Raw genomic sequence first — 20,340 nt, 5'->3', positions numbered from 1 at the left:
ATGCACAGATTGACCACATCAACAAAGGTCAGATTTCCTTGCCTCTATTTCAAGTGCATGTCGTCCTTAACGCAACATGAGTCAAGTGAAACTCACTTTTTTACCCAGAAGATTTAAATATTTAAAGTATTAGCCTTTTCAATAGCAGCCTTAGACTTTTAAACGTAATTTTTTTTTAAAGTCTTTCCTTTGCATATTTAAAGATCTTATGGTGATTAATACACAGACGGCTGCTTTACCTCCAGATGTTTGAGCATTTCTATGAGGTTGTCCAGTGATGTGTTCTTGTCACATGTGAATCTCTTACGGAAGCTCTCGTGTTCTTTCTGGAGTCTGGTGTACGTCTCATTGGCCTCCTTGAAGAACTACAAAACATAACACACACAATCCAGTAAACAGCTTCTGTGTTGTTTCAACAACCAATGTTTCTTGTTTTAACAGGAAACTCCTAAGCTTTAACCTATGCTCACCACAGTTAAATCGACTTTATCGATAAAGTATCTGACAATGTACCAAAAATTAATTACGTTCGAAAATAAATGCAGGAATGTGCTAACCGATTACTATAGTTGTTGCTAATCATGTGTATAATGATCTATTATCATCTGCACAGTGTGTTTATATATGATGATCTTTCATTTAAAGGATTGAATTAATTTGTTTTAGAAACTGGCCAAATAAAACACACTGTACTTTGTGTTATACACAACCATACTAACCTCTTACGTCGCACAGGTATATTTGTAAAGATAGCTAACAATACATTGTATGGGTCAAAATGATACAAATATTTAATGCCAAAATCATTAGGATATTAGTAAAAATCATGTTTCATGAACATATTTTTACGTTCCTACTATAATATATTTAAATAATTTATTTATCATTAGTAATACAAGATGCTAACTTTAAAGGTGAATAAATAGATTTTTTTGCACCTTTAGATTTTCAAATAGTTGCATCTTAGCCAAATATTTTCCTATCCTAACAAACCATTCACCAATGGAAGATAAACTTTGCATAATCTACTTATCTATCTATGACATTACACTGGTTATCCATTGACATAGGTGATGGTTCAGCAGCATAACAGACCAACCAGGTAAAGATTTATTTCTGTACGCCAATCTCTCTTTCCCTCACCTGGCTGTAAGCAGCGTTCTCCTTCAGGTGAACATGAATGCATTTGGTAATCTGCAACAACCAGCTCCACTGGGTTTGCAATGTGTCCACATAAGCCTGCAAGAAACAGTAAGAAGTAACAATAAGACAATGCCAAAGAGACTTTTTAAGATTGCGTATGTGAAGTTCTGTCTCAAAATATCATATAGATAATTTATTATAGCATGTTAACATTGTCACTTTGTAGGTGTGAGTGAAAATGTGCTGTTTTTGGGTGTGACTTTTAAATAGAAATGAGTTGATCTCTGCACTAAATGGCAGTGCCGTGGTTGCATAGTGCAGATGAAGGGGCGGTATTATCCCCTTCTGACATCACAAGAGAAGCCAAATTTCAATGATCTATTTTTTTTACATGCGTGTGGAGAATGGTTTACCAAAACTAAGTTACTGGGTTGATCTTTTTCACATTTTCTAGGTTGATAGAAGCACTGGAGACCAAATTATAACACTTAAACATGAAATGATATGCCCCGTGTAAAATAAAACGAAATAATTTTATGATAGACTTGGCAATACTGTATTAAAGGGATAGTTCGGCCAAAAATGATATTAAACCCATGATTTACTCACCCCCAAGCTGTCCGAGTTGCATATGTCCATCGTTTTTCAGACAAACACATTTTCGGATATTTTAGAAAATGTTTTAGATCTTTCAGTTGATTAAATGTAATGTTACGAGGTCCACCCATAGTCCACGACCTTCAAGTCCCAAAAAAGTGCGTCAATCCTTCACAAAATAAATCCAAACGGCTCCAGGATGATAAACAAAGGTCTTCTGAGGGTAATCCGCGCAGTGTTGTTGTAGAAATATCCATATTTAAAACTTAACTAGCTTCCGGTAGCGCCGCCATCTTAGTCGCGTCCGCATTCAGGATGAGAGCTTACGCGGCCTACGGAGGCTACTCTGCTGCTGCTCTGTGCCCCCGCCCTCCGAATTTGTCATACGTCACTAAGAAAAGTGCGTACACTATGCTAATACTATCTCCTGAATACAGAGGAGTCTAAGATGGCGGCGCTACCGGAAGGTATTTATTTTCGTTAATAAAGTTTTAAATATGGATATTTCTATAACAACACCGTGTGGATTACCCTCAGAAGACCTTTGTTTATCATCGTGGAGCCATTTGGATTTATTTTGTGAAGGATGGACGCACTTTTTTTGGACTTGAAGGTCGTGGACTATTGCTGGACCCCGTAACATTACATTTAATCAACTGAAAGATCTAAAACATTTTCTAAAATATCCGAAAATGTGTTTGTCTGAAAAACGATGGACATATGCAACTCGCACAGCTTGGGGGTGAGTAAATCATGGGTTTAATATTATTTTTGGCCGAACTATCCCTTTAAGCAAAAACATACAGATTACAGAACGTTCCCCTTAATGTTTTTGGTAACATTTTGGGAACCAAATAATAGGAAACCATAAAATATTGTTACCAGAACGTTGCAGCGTGGTTATTTTAAATAACCTAAAAGTGCCCCCACCCTCCGAATTTGTCATACGTCACTAAGAAAAGTGCGTACACTACGCTAATACTATCTCCTGAATGCGACGTGACTAAGATGGCGGCGCTACCGGAAGGTATTTATTTACGTTAATAAAGTTTTAAATATGGATATTTCTACAACAACACCGTGCGGATTACCCTCAGAAGGGCCGTTTGGATTTAATTTGTGAAGGATGGACGCACTTTTTTTGGGACTTGAAGGTCGTGGACTATGGGTGGACCCCATAACATTACATTTAATCAACTGAAAGATCTAAAACATTTTCTAAAATATCCGAAAATGTGTTTGTCTGAAAAACGATGGACATATGCAACTCGGATAGCTTGGGGGTGAGTAAATCATGGGTTTAATATCATTTTTGGCCGAACTATCCCTTTAATGCAAAAACATACAGATTACAAAACATCCCAGCAAACACAGAACGTTCCCCTTAATGTTTTTGCTAACATTTTGGGAACCAAATAATAGGAAACCATAAAATATTGTTACAAGAACGTTGCAGCGTGGTTATTTTAAATAACCTAAAAGTTACTTCTCTTATGTTTTTAGGTTATTTTTTAAGACCATAAAATAACGTTCTCCTAACTTCATGCTACTTTTCCATAACGTCCCAACAACGTCCCCACAACAGCGTCCCAACAACGTCTTATTAACCTAAAAATAACATTCTATTTTCGTGAAAAACTTTCCTGGCTAACCAAAAACAAATGTTAACTATTAACTATGTTGTTATTTTTAAAAACAAAAAATAACTATTGCTCTCAGAACCAAAAACTAACATTAGGGGAATGTTCTGGGAACTAATAACTGTTAGTTAGGATTAAACATACAGGTGCAGGCTTGTGAATTCTCTATTCTATTTGCAGATCCAGTTACTCCAGTCTAACACCATACTAATATTTTGCGATTGAATTTGTGTTAATAATATTATAGTTGTAAAATAGCTTACCTCTATCTTATCAGATGCTGGGTGTTGGTTCTTTAGAAGGCCGTCCACCTTTGTCTTCAGTTTGTTCAGCTCTTTCTCCTTCTCTTCCAGGGCACTCATCAGTCTCTAACAGAAGAAAAGAATTTGACTACATCAGAGATTTATCCAATGTCATTCTTTTGCAATATTTGCCATTCTATGTCAACCATGTCCAGCTATTGTGCCCTACCCACATGCATGTGTACTACACCTTACATATATGAGATCAGGCTGTATATGCATTACTGACTTCAGCAGACTGTATTTGTGTGCATCTTTCTTTGTGTTCTTACTGAGTAATCCTCTTGTTTTTGGGGGATGTAGGTATCAATGTTTTTGTCTCCCCAGTCAAACACCAGTTCTTCTTCTTCTCTGTCATTGACCCACATGATGGCCCTGGAGATCTCCTCTATGATGCCCTGCAGTTCTCGCAGTTGGGTCGAACGTGCGTGGGACATTTTCTATATGGTGAAGAAGAAAAGACCAGGAGATATGCTTTGAATTGTGCCTCATTCATTTTATATTACTATTAGATTGTATTATTATATTGTTGATAATAGTCATTGTTATTTATGTTATGAATTGACTTTAGTCTAACCTGTAAACTGTCCCAGTCTTGCTCCAGGGAATTAAGTCCAGCCTTATCCCTGCTCTGCATCTGAAGGAGAAACATATTCATCTAATATTCATCGTTGGGTCAAAAGGTTAGAACCAGACCCATTAGGTCGCAATTTAACCCTATGCTGGGTTCTTTCAACACCATTGTTGTGTAAAATATTGAAACGTTAAAATATTTTGCATTAATTTAACCTAACGGCTGGGTTTTTTTCCTTTTTGACCCCACAAATGTGAACCTCAAAAAATAAAAATTAGTAAAATAAAAATGCATATCCACAAGTGTGTGTAGGTTTTGGCTCATGGTTAAAATTGCTTTAAAATCCCTATGGATACATTTTGATTCCTACTTGCAGTAATCATGTACTCAAAAAAAAAAAAATATGCTGGGTTATTTTTTGACAAATCCAGACACTGAACCCAGAAAATGTTTATATTTGACTTAACAATGGGTTAAAACAACCCAGCATATGTTAAATTACAAACCAAGGGCATTGAGTTCATCCCTATTTGACCTAGCGATGGATTGAAAATAGCCCAGCATATGTGTAAACACACACATGCACACACACACACACGCATGCACACACACACGCACACACAAACACACCATCTCATCTCGTGCTCGGTCCACCTCACTGCTTCTCTGAATTGAACTGTGAAACTTGTTGTGATTCAGGATTTGTTGGCTGATGGTCTCTGCATCCTCGCCAAAGGGTGAGGTCTCGATGAGGCGCTACAACAAACAAAACAACACACAACTCAGGTAAATATGCATGCCACACCCATTACATTTACACACCTACACACCTACTGGAGTTCCCCTCACCGCAAGTAGCAATTATAATAAAAACACTGTTATATAAACACACTATTTTATAAGTAATTATTTCACATTAATCTGGGACATTTTCACAAAAGTAATGTTTTGTGATTTTTTATATTTAAACTATTTTTCCTATTAAGGTTGTGTTAATTGTGAATCTGTATTGCTAGCAAAACAGTTTTAACCAATGGCATATTTTTGGATGGGTGCTATCTATCTGTTTTTCCAACAATTGTAGACCAGCTGGAAGTGTTCGGGAAACTTCAAAAAGCTTAATGCATAGAAAATGGACACTTAATCTATCTAAATCATCAGATTAAGCTCAGTGTGATTCTTTACAAGCCGCTCTGTTATAATCCAGATATTTGTATAATGTTAATGATTCGTGTAGTTTATGACACCATCAATCTTGGCCTCTAGGTGGCAGCGATTTATCGTTAACTCCAGCTGTGCACTACAACAGCACTTTAATGCTGATCTCAGATCAGTTTAGCACGCTTTTATATACCTGGGAATTAGGATCAGGGTCCGGAGAATGATTGTAATGTTGTTTTGAGTGACTGCAGAATTATTCACTACAGCCAAGCTCAGGGCAGATAAGAACACGAACCTATCCAAACCAGTTACGCATGAGACACTTTCACTGCTTTTGTTTCGTCTCTACAGCCACTCCCTGTTTTTCACCCCTCCTTCCTGCCAGAGGCACACAATGAATGCTCTGTTAAACCTGTGGTAACCGTGTGTGTGTGTGTGTGTCGCAGGTAGATGATAAGAGTGGAAAATCTGTACAGTATACAGAACAGTGAGAGTTTAAAAATCTGTCATGTTAATAAGAAACAAAAAACAATAAAAGAGACAAATTAAAAAGAAAGAAAGAAAGAAAAAATTATTTTCAGCTTTGATAATTTAGTAGGGCTGGGCGATACTGACCAAAATTCATATCTCTGTAATTTTGGGATGAATGATGATATACGATAAATATCTCGTTATTTTATACAAAATGGAATAAATGTTTACACGCAACTCCCAAAGCCTCAGGTTAGATGTCACAACCATCTTTATTAAAACAGTGTCTGATGAAATCATTCAAAGAGGTTTCCTCCCTGTTTAAAAATAATGCAGATACACAACATGTGAGCTGGTTTGAAAGTTTACGTCTATATAGATGGTATTGTCTCATGCTGTATCGCACTGGGGAAAAAATATCGGTATATAATCAAACTAAAGATGCACCGATATATCAGACACTAGGCCAATGGACTTTTCCCTGACTTTGACTAAAAAGCTGAATTTCCATGACATATGTCCGGGATGGCGTGAGCCTGGATAATGTAGTGTACATTCAAATGTAGCTTAAATACTTGAAATGAATAAACAGTGCCAATAAACAGCGGTTTAAAATGTAGTCAGTGGAGGCTTGGACCTGGAAATGGTATTACTTACGTCATAAGTTAACAAGCGGAGAACATTTTGATAAATGTAAACTAACACTTAAAGCAACAAAGAAAAATCCTGAATATTCCATGACTCCTGACTTTCAATGATTGAAAAACGTCATAGCCGATATATCCTGTCAATCAAAATATAACAGGAAAATGCAAGGAATGTGTGCTCTATAGAAAATGTAAAAAAGCATCAGTATTTTAATGTTCAATATTAATTCTCATTATATGAATGAATAACATTCAGAAAATGTAATCTTCAGAATGTAGTTAATGCAAGTTAATATAACCACCAAACTATCAGTATCGGCCTCGATAGGTACATTTCTAATCAAAACTTAATATACCGCCCAGACCTAAGGTAGTTGCATGTTTAGAAAAATTATTATAATGTTTTTGCTTAAAACTTATGTTGTGAAAATCACTTCCATAACAGTTTGGTCAATCTAATAGTCACAGATAAACTGCTTTAAAACAACCCAGCTCATTTATACCCGAAAGTCAACATTTACCCTCTCATAACCCTCGCTCAAAACCCGTATAACAAGCTACTCATCTCCAAACAACATACAAACTAAGTACACTGTGACGACTGGAAGTGAAGTTCAAATGCAATTTCGCTTATACCTATATCTTTATTTTATATTTTATCATCAGTAAATCTAAATATGAAGAGTTCAGATGCAAGAGCTACTAAACGGCAACTACGTCCAAAATAACGATTGTAACCGAATGCTCTCGACACATATACGTTCATCAAATACTTTCGCATCAAATCTGCTTAATCCCGCCCTCGGGGCATTCAGAAATACCGGTTTTAGGCAGAATTCATTAAGAGTCTGATAAAATACTTAAATGCTTTTGTACTTATGATATATAGTACTCAGATTTTTATTATTTTAACTTGATCATGTCTGACAGGTCAGATTCAATGTGACAGAGATAAATAAGAAAAAGAATCAAATGGCACTTATGTGAAATAAAATTACATCAGGATGAGTTAAACTGAGATTAGGTCATGATGAGGTGAACGGGTTTTAGGGTGTGGTGCAGTAGGGCAGTGAAATGGGAGTGGTCCTAAATACCGGGTGTGTCTCCTGCTGTAGGTGTGGAAACTCTCACAAGTAACAACAAGTCAGCATCTAACACAGTCTGTCGCAAGCATGTTCACAAACACTCCTTCACTATTTCTCTCTCCCTCTCCCTCTATTATTTGGAAAGGCATCACATTTCAGTGGGTCACAATGTGAGATAAGACAGAATCCCATCACACTCCCACTCAACCAGCCCGGACACGAGGGGGGAGATTAAATTCCTAAGCGGTGCTGTCAGTCTAAGCTGTACGGGCTGTTAACTCTTCACTCCTGTCATTCAACAGGGTGCGAGCTCAAATATTCATCTCAACAAGTTGGCTTTTCTCCAGGCAGCACAGAAACTACATTTGGCAACAGTTTTGTTTTTGAGGTTACATAAAGAGAAGCTCCAGAAATCTCTTATATAAGTGAGGTGTGGAATTTGGAGCTGAAAGCCAATTCATCCCACATGCTAAAAATGTGCTAAATATGACCTTTCTTTGCAAACAACAGTAGTGTTTCCTGCTGATCGCAAGAAGATATTTCAAGGATCTCATGCTTACACTTTCATTTTGAGGCCAAATAAATCTTAAGGTTTCATTTGTTTGGTTGGTGCAGTTTGCAAATATGATACGATATGACTGCAATCTGTCGTGAATCATGGAAGTGAACCACCAGTTTTTTCATTTGCATGTTTCTGGTCATGCTTATTGTATATGAAAATGCATTTCTCAGGGCTAAATAAATTGATGGCAGGAAGCAGCTCGCAATCTTTGCATGTCTTGCAAAGCACAACTCCTCTATTCATTATCATAATTAAACTACACCTGCCATTAGCACCGCTCACAGTTATCATACAATGAAGTTTAGATGTAACAGCCAGTGAATCTGTCCAACCAAGTCCGACAATCATTTTAATTTGCAAACAAATAAAAAGATAGGTCTAAGAGATCAAATCAAAACAGTTGCTGTGGATGAGGTTCAACTTGAATTTAACCTCAAATATTTCTTCAATTACAGCGAATGACAAGTCTGCAAAATATGTCAAACGGATTTCGCAAAACACTGAACGCATAAAACCTCATGCACAGAAATGGGGGTGAGAAAATAAAATAAGAACAAATCAAGAAATTATAATTATATAGAAAAGAACAAAGTTAAAAAAGTTAAAAACGTCTTTTTTAAGGGTACTGCCACTTTAAGACCGGATAAGCATGGATCCATACACTGACACGAATCTGATTTCTTTCTGAATTGTGTTGCAGAGAATGGTATACCAAAACTAAGGTACTGGGTTGATCTTTTACACATTTTCTAGGATTGATACAAGGACTGGGGACCCAATTATAGCACTTAACTCTTTCCCGCCATTGACAAGTTATCTCGTCAATCAGCAATACCACAACTTTTAAAACCCGGAAGTATCGCCCTAGGGCAAACAGCTGTTTGTCCGTCTAAGTTTTGAGGATCGCTCTGCATCTGATCTCTATCAAACGTCCTTTACAAGAATTTTATTATCTCAGCTTTTTGCTCAAAATTTTGTTTTTGAAGAAACCCACCCATATTTGAGAGGTGATAAAAAAGGAACAAATGAAGGTAGGATAAAACTTCTCTTTCATTATATATATTGTATGCTTTTATATTTAAAGAAGATCATTTTCTGGGAGGCATTAAACTTTTGTGAAAATCATGAAAAATGCTGGCGGGGAAAGAGCTAAACATGAAAAAAGTCAGATTTTCATGATATGTCCCCTTTAACATCTTCGCTTAAATTTTAAAATGGTTTGAACGTTAACATCTGCAAGGTTTAGAAACACATGCAAGTGCTAGAAATAGTTATTTATTTCTGATAATGCATGTTTGAGCGATATTATTAAAGAGATTATTGTCATTCATGTGTGATTTCTTCAGAAAAAATATTGTGTGTCTCTTCTGACTGGGTGGGCCAGCTGTCAATCAGTGCCACCCTGGCCCCTATGTAGCCTTGCCACTGCATGACAGCACTAAGAAACGCCCTTACAGAAAAGTCACACAAATTTCACATGTGCAAATTCACATGTGAAATGTGTGTTTTTGGAACATTTTTGTGTGAATCCCATGTGAAACACATGTGAATCCCATGTGAAACACATGTGATCACATGTAAAATCAGTGGATCACATGTGGCAAATGTGGTGACATGTTGTCCACATGTAAAAAATTGTCACCACATTATGCACATGTGATCACATGTGTTTTTTCACATGTGAAATTGGTGTGATTCACATGTGATCAAAAATCTGGTAGTAGTCATAATTAAGGGTTTATAATATAAGATGATCTTTAACTAACTGTCGGGCCTGAATGCTAAAAGATTATTTTGTTAGGTGGAGTGATTACGACATGCATATCTTCAGATATTCACAAATGAATGGCTCATTATTACGTAAATATTATTTTTAACCAATATTCAAGTAAGACTGATCTGAGTAAGGTAGAGGAGCAGGTTAATGTGTGTGTTTATAAACACCTTTTTCTGGTTGATCCATGATATTGCCTCCTGGATAATTTTGCTGTGGTCCTCCCAGTTTGCGGTGTTCATGGTGTTCATGGTGTTCATGGTATTCATGGTGTTCATGGTGTTCATGGCGTTCATGCTGTTCATGGTGTTCATTGTGTTGCTGGTTCTCCTAATAGTGGTGCCTGTGATGGAGTTTCGGATATCTGCATGGAAGCCACGGCACTCCTCTAGACTGAAAGACAAAAAAAGCTTTATTTTCCTTGGCTTTTATCAACACACACATTTGGGTGGTTCACATTCATATAAAATCAAAGTTTTAATTTAAACGTATTTTTTCATCAGAAAAAATATTCTCCACTAATTACGGTTTCAAAAGAGGATACTTAAGATAAAAGGAAGACAAAGTCAAATCAGTGTCAGATCTGTGATCTTGTTATTATGTATATTTATAATTTTATGCTGTATATTTATATTATATAATAAAACAAATTAATATGAATAACCTTTTTATAGCATAACATAAATAACAATTTATGCATGTATGTATATATATATTAAGCCAACACAAACTTTTAATCATGTTTAATCATTTTATAACCCTACTTAAAAGTTAATGGAAAAAATCTGGACATTTTTTGAAAGCAGAAGAAAATGCAGTCATGTGTAACTACATTAGAAATGCATTTACTGTTATTATTTACTTACATAGAGAGCAATAGGCTATATTCTAAAGTGTACATTAAAGGGGACATTTCACATACTTTTTTAAGATGTCAAATAAATCTTTGGTGTCCCCAGGGTACGTATGTGAAGTTTCAGCTCAAAATACCCCACAGATAATTTAAAATAGGATTTTAAAGTTGCCACTTTGTAAGTGTGAGCAAATTGTTGGATAGTGCAGATTAAGGGGCGGTATTACCCCTTCTGACATCACAAGGGGAGCCAAATTTCAAATAACTATTTTTTTCACATGTTTGCAGAGAATGGTTTACCAAAACTAAGTTACTGGATTGATCTTTTTCACATTTTCTAGGTTGACAGAAGCACTGGAGACCCAATCATAGCACTTAAACATGGAAAAAGTCAGATTTTCCTGACATGTCCCCTTTAAGTGATGGCGTACTAAAGCTGGTTCTGTTTATTATTATTATAAAACACACAAACACACACACACGCACGCACACACACTGCAGTTACCCTCTGATTATCATGTCAGGAGCTTGACCGACAGCACTTGCATCCATAGCACATTTATTGAGCATGTCCATGGCTTCCACAGCTCTTATCATGTTTTTGTCCACTTCAGCCGCTGGTCCCAACTGCAAATATGACATATATAAACCATCTACATTCAACAAAATAATTATCAAAGAAATGAAAACAATGGGATGTCTAAAGTTTATAACAAGACGACCACAGCAAAACTGCAGGAAACGCTCATGTACAGTATATTTAAATTAGGACTACTGTGCTATTTAGAAAAAGAGGTATAAAGCTATACAAGTGCAATGTGAAATATAACAGGGTTAAAGCAGATTACAATGCACAGCCTATAATTAGACAGACTACAGGAAATTCCTCTGGGGCGAGAAGCATAAATCACAGCACAAAATAACAAAGGCTTACACACAACTGCAAACTTGATTTCCCTTTCAACACACGAAATCTCCAGCATGGGTTCAATGAACCGCATGGGAGTTGTTGCCAAGAAAAGGGAAGGTTTAAAAGAACCCACTTTTGTGATATTATGAGAAACAGGCAAAATACGAAGTATTCAAAAGACCTTTGTTACTCTGCCAAGTAGGCATGGGCCGGTATAAGATTCTGGCGGTATGATAACCTTTAGCAAAAATACCACGGTTTCACGGTGTTGCGGTATTGCCATTGCAACACTAAAATGTGTTATTTTCAAATGCCAGGTACAATAAAGCCTTTAAATTATAATATGCTTTCAAAACATATATAATATTTTCGTAATATATATTAAATGTAAACATCAAATCAATCAAATGACTTCATGATTTAATGAATTTTGTATAAACACAGCTCATACCTTGGAGACGGTATCACAGAACATTTTAGTGGTTTTGAAACCTTGACTGTTTTAAACCTCGGTATACCTTGAAACCGGTAATCGGCCCATGCCTACTGCCAAGTGCAGTTAGTGGACAGTTTTACACTTTTTATATTTTCCAGAAAACTCCAAAGCAACAAGTGTGTTATATAATAAACACCACACAAAGCAAGCACACATGCTCTGTACGTTAATATACACCTGAGCTAAACTACTGACCGCAGATCAGGTGCGAGAGCTTAGAGCTCAGGGAGGGGCTGGCTGTAACTGATACATCAGAAAGACTTTATGATCACGTTCAAAGCAGTAAAAGTTCAAGCCGCTGTGCTCGTGGGTCACGTGGACAGACACAAGCTAGTGAAAGTGCATGTAAATGACACTTACGTTCTCCAGGATGAGTTGGGCTTGCTGCAGATAGTTCATGCATTGATTGTAAAGGATCTGAGCTCTTTGCTGAAGAGGCATGGATGACATACTAGAAAAAAAAGGAAGATTAATAAAAACTGAGCTAACACTTTATTTGTTAACAAATAGTTAATGCATTAGCTAACAATGAACCATACTTCTACAGCATTTATTAATCTTTGTTCATGATCATTTTGGCATTTACGAATACATTTATAAAATATTGTAACTGTTAACATTAATTAATGCACCATGAACTAACATAAACAACTTTATCGATATTAGCATTAACAAGAATACATGCTGAAAATCAATTTAGTAATGTTTACTTACATAACCCTATTGTGAAGTTTTACCAAAACTGCTTAAGAAGTTACATTTGTTGTAATATGTATTAACAAAATAATTTTTAGGATATTTTACATAAAACAAACCTAATTTTGTGCTTAAATGTTTTTGATTTTTGGGGTGCTCATTAACAACACCTGCATAACATGAACTACCAATGAGCAACATATTATACATCATTTATTATTAGTCCTTGTTAGTTAATACAAATCCAATTTGTATGGTTTATTTATTTGCTATTAATGAATGCTGTAGAAGTAGGCAATAGTTTATTGTTAGTCACTAATGTAGTTAACCAGTGTTAACAGATGAAACCTTATTGTAAACTGTTTCCCATAATATAACACAATGTATGTTTAATGCATATATGTGCTATTTTCGGATGAATTGTTTAATTCAACATAGCCGATATTATTTTACGGATTTCCTTAAGAGGTGCACCTGCGCTTCATTTAAGTATCAGCATTGTCTTACACGTTTCTTTTAACATAGCAAAAACAATAGGAGGAAATAACAATGGAAGCACATGAGTCATTTGTTGACCCATAAGAGCCATGAGCTAAACTATTAATGTTGATAGATAATTTATTACGATGCTGTCTGAAACTCCTAAAGATTAAAGGAGAAAAGTCTCCATGAACTCTTCCTCATTGTTTCCAATGCAAAACAACTCAGTATTGACTTTTTTACTTTCCTGTACTAGGCTACGTTGACATTTGCGCATTTGGCACTACACGGCATTCATCAGTACCTGAGAAGCGAACCCATTACCTTTGCGTTGCAAGGTGCTAGACTACAACTACACTTCATGTCACGAATTAAATAAATAAGATCAAACTTTTACTTGAAAAACAATATAAATAAACAATAAACTCACGTCTGTGCGCCTACTCTGCCCCCCTGCGAGTTTCTGGAAAAGGACTGCGTCACGGTCTGTGTGTAACCATCATTAAACTCAGACTGGTGTCCATTTCCAGCGAACATTGCCCCATCACTCCTGTATGCACCTAAGCCTGCGTTGGTCAGATCGGGACGCGAGTTGGATCTGCGTCCCATCTGGTTCAGTCTGGTCTGAGATCCGTACATACTCATTTTTGTGGAAACTTCAGCACCTATTCAAGGGCCGGTTTCTCTGAAGAAAAACGCAAAAATGTAGCTATTAAAAGTCCTCGTCTTTAACCCTTCTCTCCGCGCGCGTCTTTCTCTCTCACCGACTGCGCAGATACTGGCCGCTGTTCTTCGGATAGTTCCGGTTTTGGCCGTTAGACCACACCTAGACAGACCTGCGCCCGTCTGCACGCGGCTCTCCTCGCATTGCCCGGGGTGAAATTTCTCATGACGTGACATTCCCACACTCTCCTACGAGATTTTTTAACACGGTCATGTGGGGATTTATATTTTGTAACGTTTGTTGCTTGTTAAGCCAACTTTTTAAGCTGGAAATTCTATGTTATTTATTTGTTTATGGGTTTAAAAGCACATTTGTTGTTAATGTTGTTTGATTATTTGTTTACTTTCCAAACTTAAGATAAAATCGTTTTGCTTTTGTTGATTGTATTGCTTGTGTGATGTTTGTTTGATGTGCTCAAACTTTCCCAAAACTTTCAAACACTGCAAAGTCATTTAACACGATTTGTAATATTCTAAAAATACATTTCTTAACTTAATCAGTTAAATCATTATCACATTTCATGTAAAGCCTCAGACAGTGAGCATGGGGAGGTTTCAGGAACACAGTAAGAGCACACACCCTGTCTGAATCAAAGACACAGAGACTCAACACACACAGTACAGAGGACTTTCGCCTGTGTGTGTACTCAAAACAGCAGCCTCGCCCCATCACACACCCTTTTTACAATCCTCTGTGATTTTAGGGAGGATCTTGGCAACTTTCTTCTTCTCGGATCACTGGCTTTTTTCTTGCCTGCTTATCTAGAGAAAAGAAGTATTGGCAACTGACCTGTAAATAACTGCTTGGCAGAATTAAATAGCAAATCAAAAGTTAAATAGTTAAATAGGCTACCGGTGCCCGCGGGCACCATGTTGAAGACCCCTGCTATACAGGGTGCAATTTGCTGGTGGGGATGGGGGAGTTTACCCCCCCCCCTCCGGTGGGGACAAATGGTCATCAAACGCCCAAATAATAAATGAAAAGAATTCCAAGCAGCATATCATCGTACTGTACTTTACAGGATTGACACAAAACAAATCCAAGAAATATTACCATTGAGAATGAGACAGCAAACTACCATAGTATTGAGGTGAACTCCCAGGATGACACAAGAAAGCAAAAAAAGGTCAAAAGCCCATCAAAGCAGACTATATTCTTAGACATCTTTCTAAGTAGGCATATATAGCCTATTTGTTGCATTACTGTTATATTGAAAGTACGAAAAACATTTCCTTCTCTGATTTTTTTCACAAATGCACGCTGTAAATATATATTTATATAGATATAGCATGTTGAATAACCTGATATAAGGTGCCGTGATTTACATGAGTCATAATGATGTTTCATACCTCAACATTTGAAACAATAATTAGATCTGATATTGCAACATATTATGCACGAAATGTGTTAGTACATGCATTGTACATCATCATAACATTCCACCAATTAAATTCTGCAACACTGCAAAACCGGTGCACAGGATCATCTCAACCAACTAGTTACTGAAAGACCCAACTCACATCGCCCAAAGTGCTTTTCAATCATAAGCAAAAAAGAAAACATAAAATAACTGGAAGAAGAATAAAAAACGCCGTATTATCTCAGCAGCACACATACAATCAAAGACAATAATGCCTTCATAACAACTCACGGTTAGCATTTAAAATATGTTGTTTTAACATAACTTTGAACTTAGGTAATGATATGACAGATCGAATAGCAAGAGGAAGATCATTCCACAGTCTTGGCCCTGCTCATGTCTCTTAACAGCAACTGTTTTTATTTCAAACACTTCTCATTCTCCTATTCACAGATAGGGCACTGAACCTGTTTATCAGGTGCACACCTCCCAGTGACACTTTGAGACAAGTTTGCACTTTGAAATATAAAGTCCTTCTTTCAAAGAAAAAAATGCTAATGTTTAACTTTGGAATTTAAGTTAAATCCTACCTTACTCAAGATACGGCCCTTAAACTTAAATGGGTTAACCGATAACCTTTAAACCATTAGCAAGATGAGCAGGTTATATACTGTGGTGCCCTGTTGTCATTAGAAATTATTGACATTGTAATTAAACAGGGACGTGCACAGGGGGGTTGCTCAGGTTGCCTGGGCAACTGCCCATATGCCCTTCTCGACTCAAGTTGCCCTTCCGAGGTGGAAAATAAATAAATTGTACTTTTACTTCGTTTACACTATGCAGCGTTCCTTCGTTACTGTATTTTAATTAATTACGAAATTTGTATTTTATTTTTAAATTGCTATCTTGTGTTTCTGGCGCTTTCGCGAATTAATGACTCGTTTGAGTCGATTCCTTACAAAGTGTTGCAAATAAACGAGTCTTTTGAGTCGATTCTTTACAAATCGAATGGGCCAAACGTTTAAATTGGTTCGCGAATCAGTTTGAATGAATTGTTCAGATCGCTGCAAAAACGGAATCGTCCGAAGCTGTTTTACTCGTAGGCTAACCTATGTAGAAACACGCAGAATATAACCAGTTTTGGGTGACGTGGAAATGAATTTACCAATCTTTTAACTTAAAGCAAAACTTCACACATGTACCCGCCATTACATACACGCGACCTGTTCGTCGTCAGACACAGTTAAACGCGAGCAACCTCCAGAAACACTGAAGCACAGATTGAAGAAAATCCATCGATGATTGACGTCTGATTCGCTGTATACTGTACTGTATGCTGTAAGTGATTCTCACAAAACACGTAACATGACAACGTAAGAAAACATGAGTTTTGTATAAAATCATTTTTATGTAAGTGTAAACTGTCATGTCCTCAGACCATAGGAGATTTCTAACTTTATACATATGCAAAACTGTTGTCAGTTTACTTGTCTGATATTTCAGCTATAAGCTACATCAACATTGACACTAGAGTTAATTTGTTAATTTGAAATGCTTGTCTATTCTGTGTTTGTATTCTTTTTTTCTGTACTGTTTGTGTATGTTGCAGTTTTACACATATTCTTCTGTTTGTTGTGGAGTCAAGAAATGTCTAAACATTAAAAGATGAACATGATGAGACAAAAGTACAGAATCTGTCACATTATTTTTTTTTATGGTCAGTGAGCTGTGTCCTGATTGTTTACACATGAAAAGCATAAAATGTGTAGGATCAGTTTGATTCACTTATGTGCATTTGTGTACAACACACATAAGTCAGCATTTAATGCTGTTGTTCTTTGTTGTTAAAGCATGTATGTGTTGAAACATAAACAAAGGTTAATAAAATGTGACATTCTAAACTTCTGACATAGGCCTACTGATATTTATCTTACCAATTTCTGGTCCCCACAGCAAACAGAAAAATCTTGTCTTTACAGTTCTGATACTTCTGGAGGGCACTGTATTGTGTGTGTGTGTGTGTGTGTGTGTGTGTGCGTGCGTGCGTGCGTGTGCGCGTGTATATCTAGATTTATTTTTTCATGAGTAACTAGTAACTCGCTACTTGAGTATTATTTTCATTGCATACTTTTTACTTCTACTTGAGTAATTATTTATTTATTTATTTTTGGCTACACTTTCAACCTCTGTTAAAATCTTCATGAATCTAGGCTGAGATTGCCACGTTTAAGCCTAAATAATCAGACAGATAGCAGCTAGCTATCATAGCTTGCAGACAAGCAGCCTAGGCTACAATTTTTTTGGTAGGCATTAGGCAAAAATGTTTGCTGATTTTAATAAAGACCCTGTTATTCTCAGTCCTTCATATAGGCCGTGAGTTTAAAAAAATTTTTAGGGGGGGGGGGTGCCCTTTATTTAGGTCAGAGCAACTGCCCCTAAAAATTCCTGTGCACGTCCCTGTAATTAAATGTAAATTGTGATTATACAGCTCACATCTTATAAGAAAATGATCTTGAGATGTACATTTGACTGTCGTTCTGACATAACTGAAGATAGATAAAAACGTAAACACTTTATCTATTCAATTTTTTTTTATCTATATGTAGCACTTTTAACAATGTTGCATTGTTTCAAAGCAGCTTTACTTGTTATAATCTAACTTGTTAGAGGTTAAAGTGCAAAGTGTTTCCTACTGTCTAAAGATTTGTATTATTCTTGTTGTCCCAAAAATTATGATGCAGGCCAAACAGTTAGACCTTGAAAGTTAGCCAGTTAGCTACACATTCCTATGAACTCGCCCTGATTATTGAATCCTTTATCAAATAAAGTCCCGCCTTCCAGTAAAAGAGCCAATCAACAATCGATAAGGCTTAACATTCTCTGGGGGAGAGGCTCTGCACATAGTGTTATAAACTTGCCAACCATTGCACATGTGTAGCAGCTGGAAAACGTGTTTTAAATTTATTTTTTAAGAAGTTAGAGCTTTAGTTTTCCCCTGTCAGATGCAGATAGGACTTGCTCCTGTATCACTAGCCTGGTTTTCATTACAGATTTGCACAAAACGTTTGCAATATTTTGTCAGTACAGTGTTGAAAAAAACTATTGTGAAATTACATGCGATTGAAAAAAAAGTAATGTCGACATATTTTGGTACACTTTACGTATGGCAGCCACCGCACTACACATTAGCTGCATTTAACTTGATGCTATATTTCGCCATGTAACATGTTCACTCGTCAGGTAACCTGTAAATGCAAAAAAATGTTTGCATTGCAGTTGGATGATCATTCCTTTTTCGAATTGCCTGGAAACCACCTTAATGTGCTCCTTGTCCTTGCCCTCGGTCCCCTGTGGAGCTCTGGGCCAACCGGGGGACGCACCCTGACTCCCACACCAACCTCCAAGCACCCAGGGCCGGCCTCATCCCCTAGGCACAGTTCGGTCCTGGGCATCCCACTCTAAACACTCTCCCCAAGACTAAGCCTCTTTATCTGTGCCCATTCGGAAAACCAAACAGTTGGTCATCCCTAAAGGATCCCCGGCAGTTGGTCAACCTCACTGAATAAGGTTTTGGAGCTAGGTGCCCCCCCCAGCTTGGCAACCCCTTTGACTCTGCTGGAGGGGGATGGTCAAACCAGGTCGAGCATAAAGACTTTTTGTGAAATTGATGTGTTTCTATGAGCCGTATTTTCAATTTGCTTCAATATGCGACACAGCTGCAAATATGGCCGGCAAGTGTAGTAATTTTCTTTTAAAGGGACTTGTTTGTTTGTTTGTTAACGCCATTCCAGCATATGGTTATATTTGTGTCGAGAACCAGTTTATCCATACACAAGTTAATTCATGCACACATGGGAAGGGACAATTTGACATCTATTGGGAAATTTGGAGGTTAGAGAGTCAGGCTTTTAACCACAAGAGTTGCCGCTTCGAGTCTCACGGGCCACGGCCGACATGTTGCGACAGTGGTGCCCTTTGCCTAATTGCTCCCCGGGCACTGGGATAGCTGCCCACGGCTCCGTGTGTGTTCACGACTTGCAGTGTGTGTTTACTACTCACTAGGATGGGTTAAATGCAGAGGTCACATTTCGAGTATACGAGTCATACTTGACAAAGCTTGTCACTTTCACTTTTTCACTTTCATCTCCAGTTCAACTAACCTTCATGTTTGTGGCATGTGGGAGGTATCCCGGAGTTGCACTGCGAAAACCAATGCCGTTAGAAAGAGATAAATGGTCTTTTGTATAATATACAATGCCCCAGATCCGACTTGTGTCCCTACTTTCCGTAATCGGTCACATATAAGGATAGTGTCGCATTTTTAAAAAACATGCCAATCGGCCACTTTTCGGCTATTTGACAAGGTTAAATCGGCTACTTGATTGTGGGAGGAAACCGAAGTACGCAGAATAAACCCATAAGACAGGGAGAACATGTAAACACCACACAGAAATACCTTCCAACCCAGTCGGGGCTCAAACTGTGGTCCTTCTTGCTGTGAGCCAACAGTGCCCGCTGAACCACTATGCTGCCCAATAAGATTCTTGATTGGAACCCTAAAGGTGCAATAAATCAAAAATAATTATGAATAGCAATGTCATTACAGATGCTTTACCCAAGTGACATTTTTAGGACATCCTCTCTGTGTAAAGTTCAAATGGGTTTTTACAAATATTTGATGTTATCTTTAAGGCCCTAAAGGGCTTGAATCCTGAATCATGTGTTTGAAGTTTCTCCTCTAGATTATCTGCATAACTTATCCTAATATCAAAAATTATTTTAATGTGACCTTTGTGGAAGACTGGTGTGGTAGTAATGTCAAGGTGTAAAAAAGAAAAAGTTGGTTCAACTTAAAAATACTAAGT

The 20,340-nt window shown here is 37.1% G+C and overlaps 2 protein-coding genes across 3 annotated transcripts in view; one reads left to right on the top strand and one right to left on the bottom strand.

Moving 5' to 3' along the window:
• dspa (desmoplakin a) overlaps positions 1–14,219 on the bottom strand; it is a 28,585-nt gene extending 14,366 nt beyond the window's left edge. Inside the window, exons 1-10 of one of the 2 annotated variants that reach the window (XM_065276985.1) lie at positions 13,822–14,219; positions 12,576–12,666; positions 11,315–11,436; positions 10,127–10,349; positions 4,887–5,012; positions 4,260–4,319; positions 3,955–4,122; positions 3,644–3,748; positions 1,144–1,239; positions 240–365 (exon numbers count right to left, since the gene is read on the bottom strand). In XM_065276985.1, coding sequence (XP_065133057.1) covers positions 240–365; positions 1,144–1,239; positions 3,644–3,748; positions 3,955–4,122; positions 4,260–4,319; positions 4,887–5,012; positions 10,127–10,349; positions 11,315–11,436; positions 12,576–12,666; positions 13,822–14,036 — 1,332 coding nt within the window. In that variant the 5' untranslated portion in view covers positions 14,037–14,219. The remainder of the gene's footprint in view (positions 1–239; positions 366–1,143; positions 1,240–3,643; positions 3,749–3,954; positions 4,123–4,259; positions 4,320–4,886; positions 5,013–10,126; positions 10,350–11,314; positions 11,437–12,575; positions 12,667–13,821) is intronic. The other variant, XM_065276986.1, reaches the window with a different exon arrangement.
• Positions 1–20,340, top strand: part of slc22a23 (solute carrier family 22 member 23) — a 110,142-nt gene that overhangs the window by 1,024 nt on the left and 88,778 nt on the right. The gene's annotated exons all lie outside the window — the stretch shown is intronic.

The sequence above is a fragment of the Paramisgurnus dabryanus genome, chromosome 6 (assembly GCF_030506205.2).
Source record: "Paramisgurnus dabryanus chromosome 6, PD_genome_1.1, whole genome shotgun sequence".
In the NCBI taxonomy this organism is placed as follows: domain Eukaryota; kingdom Metazoa; phylum Chordata; class Actinopteri; order Cypriniformes; family Cobitidae; genus Paramisgurnus; species Paramisgurnus dabryanus.
This window is presented reverse-complemented; position numbering and strand designations above follow the sequence as displayed.